This window comes from Aquila chrysaetos, chromosome 26, assembly GCF_900496995.4.
Source record: "Aquila chrysaetos chrysaetos chromosome 26, bAquChr1.4, whole genome shotgun sequence".
NCBI lineage: Eukaryota > Metazoa > Chordata > Aves > Accipitriformes > Accipitridae > Aquila > Aquila chrysaetos.
In genome coordinates, this window is record NC_044029.1 from 15,857,548 (window position 1) to 15,868,975 (window position 11,428).

An 11,428-nucleotide genomic window follows, 5' to 3' on the forward strand; every position below is an offset into this window, starting at 1 on the left:
ATGTACACAGACACACACTCACATATATAAACACACACATATATATATATTTCCATGTGTTCATATGCATATCTGTATGTATACATATACACTCTCGCATGGAAACAACTGACGTCCTGGTTCTCTCCTTTCCCTCCGCAGGGCATGTTAGCATGCTTGTTTGAAGTGCAGGCGTGGCACACCAGTTTTATCGGCCTGTTTCAAATCTTTATGGGTGGAAAATTACACTTCTGCATGTGACTATGTATGTTTGCATCCTACAGACTTGGCTGTAGCTGATTTTTCCAAACTCTTTCCATGTCATGTATCTCTCTCAGTTGTTACATTCTTTGAGGCAGGGCTTGGCTTTTCATACCTGTGGGCAGCCCAGAGAGGCTCCAAACCCTACTGGTGCTGGCAAAATATGTTTTTAAAATAAAATATTCCTAAAAATAAAACCTTCAAGAAGAATTAATGCAGATAGCTTCTGGGGTCCCAGGCTTTTCAGAACACTCACTACTAGGTGGAAAAAAAGCCCAGCTGAATATATTACAAGTGTGTTAAATGCAGCTTTAAAATTGTTGTGCTGTGGCCAACACGCTGTAATTTTTCACAGGCGTTGCTGTGCTGTGGGAAAGGAGGAGGAACACAGATGAGCATTTCTTTGTGCAGGAGGCTGGGTGTTTCTCAGCAGCTCTGTCCTCTAGGCTGCTCGCTCACAAGCTTGACTCCTTGCCTGAGGCTGGCAAGAGGCAAGTCTCCTTCTCTTGTGTTTCTCGCTTTTGCGCTCCCACATCTCTACAAATCCACTGAGGAGCTCCACCCCTGCATTCTCACGCTTCTTACTGTGACTATAAACAGCACCTTATTCTCTGCCAAATCAAGTTATCTGCATAGGTCATTTCAACCTAACTTTTGTGCCAATCCCATTTTAATTCAGCCAGAATACTGGCAACAACCTTTTCCTTTCCTTGGACTGCAGGAATGCTGACCAAAAAGTATCCACTATTTCAGAAACAAGAAATGACTTAATGTTAGAAGCCTGATCTCCGAAGGGATGACTACACTGGGGAAGCTGCTTGTGTTTTTCCCTTGGCTGCACAGTCTTGAGCCTTGTCTCCACTGGATCTTAATCCACCAGTGTCAAGGTTTCCGTATAAAATCCCTCGTGTAGAAACAATTGAGAACACGATCAGTATCTCTTTTCATTGGCCAAAGTCCCAAGACAGACTAGGACTTGCCCAAGACAACTTATTAGAAGCCTGTACCAGGGCCCTTTAGCTACCAAAGCCAGAAGAAGAAGTAAACTTCTATTTTAAAAAGACCGGTTCAGCTCTCCTGAGTATAACCTAGAGCTTGCAGATATGACCCCATCTTAACTGATGATTTCATGCATCTTCAAAAAAGCCCTGATGAATAAAATGACTCATTCCTGTTACCTCCAAAGCAGCCCTGTCATCAGAATAGACACTCCCTTTTGGCAATGCGAGTCTATATGGTTGCAGTTTAATATCTGGGACATAGTTCTGACCTCTTAAAACAGAACAAGCAGGGGACCCCAGGGTAACAGGCGACTGTATACTTGACTTCCAAAGTAGCCCGTGCAGGGGGGACAAAGTTGTGTGTTCGAACACTTGCAGCTCAGACTTATATTGGATAGTGCACCTTGACCGCGCCACTGAGATGCTCCACAGTTCTGCTCCTCAATCCTTACCGGCTCTTGCTCATCAGCACGTTTTTCCTTTTGCATCTGCCATCTCTATTTTAAATGGGCTGCCAGCCATGAGTCCCCTTTTGTCTGACTTTCACTGCAAAGGTCCCTGTGACTTTGTTACAGCTATCACACCAAGAACCCAAACCAGATGGCTGCTAGCCTCTCTTTTTTATATCCAGTCCGCTGTTGTAAATAATTAAAGGGAATCTGCTGATGAGGATCAGGGATAGTTCAGGTGACCTTTCTGCCAATGCTTTTAAGGTTTTCAAACAATTAGGAGCCACACCTTGTGCCTACAGTTAACTTATAAAATCAATTCTCCTTTGTCATTTCTCTACCTGCTCCACCTTTGTCACATACTCCCCTTCTTCAAGGTCATTTAAAAGCCCCGAGGGAAGGAGAAAATATGATAGCATCTCACAGGTGTTTTTAGTACTCAGTCGGGAGGAAGGGGTCCTGATTTTGAACAAGGCTTGTGCTTTTATAATGCAAGACAGTCAGATAAAGCAGTAATGGTGATGATAAAGAACACTCTATCAGAGAGAGACAGTGGTGATATCTGGGTGATATTTTGGATGCTTCTGCTTTTAGGTATGAGCAACCTGAAGGTGCCAAACAATTGCAAGGACATAACATAAGGTCATGTAGGGAAATTGCGGTGAGAACTCTAATAAAACAATCTTTCCAGGAATCTTTATGGCATGGAGAACTCAAGGGTCAAAGGCAACCCGTAGCCACGAGACACCAGCATGCCTTGTACTGTGGACAGGAAAACACTGTGTCCTCTGCAGGAAACCTTTGCCGTGGGGAAGGTCAGCAGAGACAATGCACAGATTGCCAATGAAGAAAAAGAATTAGTTAAGATAGCTGTACATTTGCATTTTTTCAGGGCTTAAATATGGAAAACCTTAGATGGGCTTAATTGTTGGACCCTCACAGGCTGCTTCAGATAGAAGCTGCCAGTACGACCTCCTCTGAACTCGCTGTCTAGCCATATTGCACTCTGTGAACTCTTGAAGTGTTTTGTAGGTGTGCAATAAGTCAAGGAACCTCAGGTGTTAAGTTTAGCTTCAGGACGGCTATCTGAGGCTCACAGTTCAAACAACTGATGCATGGTTCTATGTCAGGTCTCAGCAACAAACAACCAAAAACTTGGCCACTGTTCAGATTAGAGGCCTGGGTGTTAGACTGTTGGATTACACTGCTGATGTTTTGGCAGTACGCTGAAGAAGGCAAAATTTAAGTGAAATTAAAAGAGATTGCTTGTTCAACTGGCTGATACAATTAACACCAGCAGGGAAAAAAAAAGAACAGCAACTCGAATAGGAATAGGAAAATGACAGGTTAGAAAGTAATTGGATAAACTAGATGTGTTCAGATTGCCTGCGCCTGGTGAAATCCGCCCCAGAATAGCCAAGGCGTTGGCTGAGACAGCCTTAAAGCTGCTTTCAATTGTTAATAAAGAATTGTGGCAGAGCAGTGAGCGTCCATGAGACTGAAAGGGGGCAAGGCTAACACCTACTCAAAGGGGCAACCAAGCCACTGAATTGTCAAGCTGGAAAAAATGAACAATCAGACTCTTTGTGACCATCTCAAAGAACACAAAGTGGTGAGTAACAGCGAGATGGATCAGAGCAAATCTGATCTAATCCAGTCCAAACAACCTAATTTCACATGATGAAAAGTGGTCAGATTACTGCCTCTTCCCAAGCTGCTGTCAGCTGAGGCAGGCAACATATGCTTGACGCACCCAATTTGCAAATCAGGCCTATGTCTACAAATAAATGCATTAATTGATATATTTTTCTTCACAATTTGTGGGAGATAAAAAGGCACACAGAGAACATCTGTTCAGGATTTTTTTTTTTTATTTAGAGAACAGAAGATATTCCATCCATTGCAGCAAAGAGAAAAGGAATAACCTGATCTCCACATGCACTATTAAAAAGAGAAGAATAGACAAGGAAATAATCTTGATCTCCAACAAAAAAAATAATCACATTATACAGAACAAAACTGTCTGATCTAAAGGGTAATTTAGTGTTGGACTAGATTGTGGAATTGCCATCATCTGAATTCTTCAAGAGCTGATGAGACAAACACCTACTAGGAATCACATGGTTATTCCTCATACTTCCAGTTTTGTTTTCTGCAGGTTTCTGTGATTTAGAAAGACTTGTGGCCTCTTCTAGTGCCGGTGAAACAAACAAAACTTCCTCTGCCCGAGGAGTAAGGTGCCTTGCACTTTGGGAGAACTCTGACTACCAAAACAGATACCCCAGACAGTATTTCCCAGCCCTCTTTCCTAGGTTCAGCTCCTGGTTCCAGCCACTTCAAGTTCTCGGGCTTTTTTGCTTTCACTTCTGCAACGCCTACATCTGTGGCAGCTGGCAGCCCCACGCCATGCAGAACACTGTGTTTAAGGCCACTCTCTGGCGTTCGTTTTACGATGAATAAGGCAGAAGGAAGAGGGATTCAACGTACTGTAACACCTGGGGGACGCAGCGCACTATCAGATAAGCACCGACCTCTCTGGATGCACCAGTATCCTCCATGCACATTCAGCAAACGTTGCTTTATAAAGCTCTCCCTGCCTGCTGTACGAGTGCTGCTGGGAGGACAGGGCAGCTCCTGCAGGGCACCGAGCCCTGGGTGGAAGCTCGATGTTCTCACCACACACCTTCAGCATCAGCTTCTTCAGGTGTTTTGTTGGGCCGAGACAGCTAATGAACAACCGGTCTTGTAAGGAATATAGCCAAGACAGCTGTAGAGACTGAATCAGCAATTTGTTTGGTCTGATACCCATTTTCCTGTCCCATTATGAAGTGCTTTACCCTCCCCCCCCAGGGTCAGTGTGTAGTTTTTTATGGAGCAACAGGCTCAGCTGGAGGCGGGAACTCAGACAGGGGATGATACAAGCCTCTAGGGGGACAAACGTAACTGAGAAACACGTGTGGCAAAAACTTGACCTTTTGCATCTATCCATATTGCTGGGCGAATCTTTGTAAAATCAAATCCACTCTACAGGATTAGCTAGAAACAGTCTCTAGAGCTGAAATGTTTGTGTCCCCCAGAGGTAATTCCAGCTGAGAGCCATGCAACTTCTTTCCTACTAATTTCAACTGGAAATCAGATTGTAAAACAAGTAATCCATTTAAAATTAGTCTTTGCAGATTGGCCTTCCAGCAAAAAATAATAGAAGTGAGAGTAATCCACAGAGACCAGCAAAGATTCCTGAGGAGCCTGGTGGAATTTCCATTAAAGAGATGACAACTGTCCTGAATTAGCAGTCGCTGTTTCTGGCAGGGAAAAGCTAATTTTACCAGTACAGCTGTATCACTTGCCAAACAGATCATTCAAAAAGAGGGGTTAGTGACTGGCATTTAGGTGAGAAGTCGTGCTAAGGAAGCTGGATAGAAGTGCTTTACAGAAGGGAAATTGAAAACACGGAACAGGCTGTGCCAAGGGGAAAACCTGAAACAGGCAGTTCTGATCAGCAGCGGGCAGAAATAATGACTTGCAGAGAGGTGGGAGATGCCAAGGAGCGCGTTCATTTTCCATTGCTTGACATGTACCTGCCAAAGGACAGCCTTAGTAACCCCTTCTGGCCCTTCCGTGTTCCCGGGTAAGTCAACTTTTCCCTCTGAACTCTTTCACCGTCTTAGAGATCATTCTCTTCTCCTCTCCTTCTGTCTTTTAAATTGTTTTCAGAAGGTTTCCCTGAAGGGTGCTCAATCTATCAGTGTCATTTATGTTATCTACAGGGAAAACCGGAGCGTGAACAGCTGCTTCCACTTGCGATACGCTCCTCTCTTTAGGCCTTCTGCTGATGACCTCCATAGTACATGTGTTGAAATCTAAAATATTTATACATTGGGGCGACACTGTTCTTCTAATTAGTGCAAATGATGTTCCATGTCTTTCATAGCATCTCCTCCGAGACAACATATGTGATCAGCTGTAGCAATAAATTTGTTCTCTCTCTCTCCTTCATTCTCTCTATCCTCCTGCCATGCTTAAAGCTGGTTTTATTCTTGGCTGAGACCCCTTCCATTTAGCACTGTCAGATTTACTGAGTATCTCGGAGTAAAACTTGATCATGTTCTCTCCAGGGAACCAAGTAAATGTCTTTATAATAAGTGTATGGCTAAAGTACGAGGAATAGTACACTTCCTTCAACCCTGTTAAGGTTGAAGCCGTGCTACTGAGTTTATTTAGGATGCCACATCTCAGATACTGCTCCACCAAATGATCTGTACAATGGTGAGCAGGATGGGTTGGAAGTAAAAGCAACGTAAGCGATTGCGTTAGGGCTCGTGCTCTGGAAGGAGCTCAAAGCCATGCACCAATTTGGCATTTCACGAGCTGGAGCTTGATCTTTCTCTCTGGCCGTGACTCAGAACCTGGCTGAACTCTGTCGCTCCTGGCAGCCCAGAGCTCTGCTCTACCTTGGGTCCCTGCAAACTCTGTGATTGACCCTGAATAAAACAAGTATTGGCTTAACACTGTCAGGTGTCATGGGTAATATTAAATTGTCATATAACTCTCCGGAAGGCCAAGAGAGAAAATAAGCAGATCTGAAATGGATGCCATTCCAGCTGCTCATTGAAAAGCATTTCATAACACTTCCCTCAACACTGTGTAAATATGAAATCCTTCTGCAAGTAACCCTTGGAGGGAGCTAAATATTCTTACGCCCAGATGAGTACATTGGGAGGAGTACACAGAGGAGTCAGATCTCTGGAGGGGGGGCAATGCTGGAGGAGGACTCAGCAGCCTTCTTCCAGCTACCTGCTCCGAGCCCCCCACGTACGTGGTCTACCCCTGGGCCCTGCGCCGCAGCTCGGTTTTAGAGCAGGCTGGATTTAGAGAGGCTTGATCACCTGGTCCCCGAGGCACACCTTACAGCAGCTCTGTCGCTATTGCCCAGCACGGCAGCAGGTTCCCAGTGCCGGGGACGGGCAGTGCTGGTGCCCTGGGTCGGTGGCGATGGGCTGGCATTGCATGGCTGTGAGACAGCCGGGCTTTGCTGCTCCAGTTCAGCATTGTAACAGCGCAGAAGGTGCTGATTTCTGCTTCTAGACCTTTCGTTCTGCTGTGGCAGAAGCATATGGGCGATTTGGACACTGATTTATAAGGCAGACAACTCCAGCAAAGTCCATTTTAAAGGCTGTGATCGAACTGACTAATTTAAGTCAGCCAGAATTTTGCCAACGGTCTCATTTCTACCTGATTTGTCCCAGTTGAGGATTTATTGGCAAATTCAGTCAACCTTTTTGATCCTGTACTAGTATGTACTGATTGTGCCTTCATAAATTAGAGCACATGCTGCTTTACCTAGGCAACAGTGTAGCAATGTGATTTTTCAGAACTAATGCTTGGGCAATAATAATTTGTCTGTTCGGCAATATTAAAGTTTTCTTACGATCCTCTGTCTGCCTCATCTTTCCCGTGGAGAATTCTGCTGTTGCTTTATTCCATGTTTTTTTCCCCACCGCTTCACACGTGTACCTTTCAGCATCTGAAATCGGCCAGGCTGAGATCCGGGATGGGGGCACGGGGGGACCCCCCAGCGTGGCCATGCCAGGACGCTTTGGGGGGCACTGGCTGGGGCGAGACATCGGGGTCCAGCCGGGCCGGCAGTGCTGCGGGGCTGCCCCCCGGGTTCATCTGTCTGGCCCGTCGACCAGCCAGGCTGACACAGCTAATCCCCCTCGCTGTCAGGGACAGCTGTCAGACCGTGCCGGCTTTTTGGTCACTGCCAGCCCAGGCCAGGTTTAAACCGGTGTCCTGCGGATGGCCTTGGATCTCATCATCCCTCCCGCCAGTGACTTTCCCTTTGTTTTGTAAACTGGAGTTTATTCTGCTGGGTAGGTGGTGCTGGTGCTGGCGACGATGGCGAGGTGGCCCGAACCCGGAGAGGCGGGAGGCTGAGCTAACCAGCCCTACAGGTTTGAGTCTGGAGTCCAGGGTCGGCACCGATGCCTGTAAAATACAAACAGGAGGGCGTGTTCAGCAGTCGCGCTAAACCACATCCCTGCTTACTGTAGTCCTGACTGCAAAGGTCACAAAGCACGCAGGGGAAGGCTACTTCTAATTATTATCCCAGTTACAAAAAAAAAAAAAAATCCCACACATGCAGTCATCCATGCAGAAGGGAAGGAAGGGACATGTGTCTTATATAAAGCAGCAGCTTTGGGGATTCACTTGACTTTGTGTGTGCATGTGTGTGTGTAACATTTGGTGAAAAAAAATGCTCTTTCTGTTGGAATGGATATTATTCATGAATACGGTTCCAGTTTAGCTAATTGCTCTTGACTTCAAAAAAAGAAGGGAAATTTCCAGTAAGTCTAAACACCTTACTTAGATATCTTCAAAATGAAGCATTTCAAATTCTCAATTTAAAACAAAAAATTTGCATGATTATCAATCTGTTTTTAAAGACAGGTTTAAGGTGAAGAAGAATAAACTAAAGAAAAAAGGAAGCAGCCAACCTAAAACTAAATTTGTCAGATATTCTAAATTTGGCCATCTGACTGACTGAATTCATCTTTCACGCAGCCCCTTCTCAGAGGAGCTGAAGTACGATCTAACCGTTCAGGGTGAGTCTTTCACTCAAACCCTGCCAGATGGAGAAGTCTCTGCATACCACAGGGATGAAGGTAGGCCAATCTCTGTCCTTTAGAGAGGCACCTGAAGCTATATCACTGAGGATTAAAATCTTATGGGACTCTCGTCTCCAAGATGGACAGATGGCAACTCCACGTAACAATAAAAGCATCCTTGCAAAATAAATGGAAGACAATTAGTCACCTCCTACATATCGGGAGACCCTAATCCAGGCAGCAAGTGTTTGATGGGGATTTGAGAGTGATCAAACAAGCTGCTCTTAAACTGTACTTTTTCTGCAGCATATGGAGGGTAGAATTTAGGGCTGTGCAAATAACAGATTTTTTTTTTTTTCTTTTCGGTTCTGCAACTGAATAGCAAAATCAGAAATAAAAAATTACAATTTGGACTGAATTCTAGGTTTTCTCTGAAACAAGACTGTCGTGGTTTAACCCCAGCCAGCAACGAAGCCCCACCCAGCCGCTCGCTCCTCCCCAGTGGGATGGGGGAGAGAATCAGAAGAGTAAAAGTGAGAAAACTCATGGGTTGAGCTAAAGACAGTTTAATAGGTAAAGCAAAAGCCGTGTGCGCAAGCAAAGCAAACCGAGGAATTCATTCCCCACTTCCCATGGGCAGGCAGGTGTTCAGCCATCTCCAGGACAGCAGGGCTCCATCACGTCTGACAGTGACTTGGGAAGACAAACGCCATCGCTCTGAATGTCCCCCCTTCCTCCTTCTTCCCCCAGCTTTATGTGCTGAGCATGACGTCCTATGGTCTGGAATATCCCTTGGGTCCGTTGGGGTCAGCTGTCCCGGCTGTGTCCCCTCCCAAATCCTTGTGCCCCCCCCCAGCCTGCTCGCTGGTGGGGTGGGGGGGAGAAGAAGAAAAGCCCTTGGCTCTGTGTAAGCACTGACTGCTCAGCGATAACGAAAACATCCCTGAATTATCAACACTGTGTCCAGCACAAATACAAAACATAGCCCCATACCAGCTACTGTGAAGAAAATTAACTCTGTCCCAGCCAAAACCAGCACAAAGACTAACAAAAATCATTATGTATTCACAATAGATCCCATGTATTTCATTTCACTTTCAGCCATTTAAAAAGCCAGACCAACACGTGGTCCCATTAAGAAGACGCTGTTAATACCTCTCTCTTATTGCAATGTTAGTGATGACAGTGTTGGCTCGGGATGTGGGATACCAACATTGAATTCCCTACTCTCCCAAAGAGTCTTTCAGTGCACTTTCTCCGGACAGGGCTTTTACTATGTGGGTGTCCTGGAGCTTGCTCTGCTGACATTATTCTATTTATTTGTATTTCTAAGCAGATGCTGGAGTTTGGACGGCACCCAGCAGCCTTGCCGGGAGGGTGGACCCGGTGTGGCAAGGATGGGCACCGGTCCCTCGTGGTGGCAGCGGGTAAGCCAGGGACGCCAGGGACAGTGCCGCAGCTCTGAGAGCAGGAGGGAGCCCGCAGCCACACGGCTCCGCAGCCGAGCACCTCCCAGCTCTGCTCGAGCTTTGAGCTGAACCCTTCCTAGGTCATAAGGAAATGCTGTCAGAGGTGCAGAGGCTTCTCCACCTCTGTGTGTGTTTGCTTTTCTTCTGGCTTTCAGAGCCAACATTATCACGCCCCGTACCTGCCTGGAAATACAGCTTCTCACTCCACCAAGGGCCACGGTTTTGCTCCTCTGTAACATCCTCCCTTCACCCTTCTCCAGCCCAGCCCAAAGCGCTGTTACCAAAACTGCTTCTGTTTCATACCGCTCTGACCACAACATACCTGTTAATTCCTTTAGGCTCCCAGAGGCATCTGCATGAGGTTCATCAAGTCCTTGTGTTTTCCATAAGCCTCACTGCAGTTTTCACCCCACTGTCGTACCCGGTCCCCACGGCTTTAGTTCAGCCCCAGAAACCCTTCCTCTCTCCACCCGCTGGGTTTTCTTTTGTGCAGGTCGCCAGGCCCTGCTCATGCCACAGCTCCTGCTCACACCAGTGTCCTTCCCTTCCGCAGTGCGTGGCCATGTTGCCTCCGGTGGCACAGTTAAAGAGGATTCTTCTACCGCTCTAGCCCCAGGAAGCCTTAAGAAAGTCCCTTCCCAGAGGCCAGATCCTTCCTGGGACTTGCCAGGCGCAGGGTAAGGCTAGCAGACCAATTTCAATATGTATTTTTTTCAGACCTCTACCCGGTCTTACTGCACTCACCAGTGCAACGTCGCACTGACTTCCCACGCAAAATTAATGAGTGAGCGACTTCTCTCTGCATTTCTTCCCTTCCCAGCTCCTGATTGTTCAGCCTACAGGCTGGCACTGGTGTTGTCTCCCATCATTTCTTAGCACAGAGTCTGGCACAAAGGGACTCTGATCTCCACAGATCTAAGCCCTGCTGTATCAATAGCTAATTAAAGTTTCTTCCGTATTTAGGACCCCAGTCATCCTTTTACTGACAGTGCTGTGAAATTGCAGTGACTGGAAATCAGACTCAGTGGTATTAAAAAATAACCAACCAGACTGAACACATCAAACGTTTTCTGACCTGTTTCACTTTGTCTCCCTTATCTGAACCACATGGGTGGAATTTAGCTCCTCTATTTTTAAATCTTTAACTCAGGCATTGACCTCTTTACTGCAGTCACCCTAGGTTCCCTTTGCAGTCAAAGAAGAGAAAAGCATTTCTGGGGTGGTGTGCTTGGCCTACTTTTGGGGTCTACTTTAGGGGAAGATGAAAGGGACCCCAGAAATGCCCATTTCTCTTCACTGACTGTAAAGAAAGTCTTGGTAGCCATGCCACATGCCTAGAGTGTCAATCAAAACCTAACCTAAGTGCTCTGAGATGCCTTTTATACACCACTGTGCATACTGTTAACTCTGAATAAGTGGATTATTCATAGCATATATAGAATGTTGTATGTTACATATGTTCTGTATTTATACATATATATAATAGCAAGTCCATGAATTCATGTATTACTGGGAAGTTACTCAAACAGCTGTAGTTATCATTGCAACATTTTTCCCAGTTTCTTAGAGGAGAACTCCACCTTCAAACCAGTATTTATGCTAGAGTAGACTGTGCAGGGTATAGATTTGCTAGGCCCTCGTCCTTGGTGATTCTTTGCGTT

At 45.9% G+C, this 11,428-nt stretch overlaps 1 protein-coding gene across 1 annotated transcript in view; it reads left to right on the forward strand.

Moving 5' to 3' along the window:
• Positions 1-10,716, forward strand: part of LOC115336079 (translation initiation factor IF-2-like) — a 29,293-nt gene extending 18,577 nt beyond the window's left edge. Inside the window, exons 4-5 of the mRNA XM_030002590.1 lie at positions 9,635-9,725; positions 10,261-10,716. Of these exons, the coding sequence (XP_029858450.1) occupies positions 9,635-9,725; positions 10,261-10,377 (208 nt within the window). The 3' untranslated portion in view covers positions 10,378-10,716. The remainder of the gene's footprint in view (positions 1-9,634; positions 9,726-10,260) is intronic.
• The last annotated feature ends 712 nt before the right edge of the window (positions 10,717-11,428 follow it).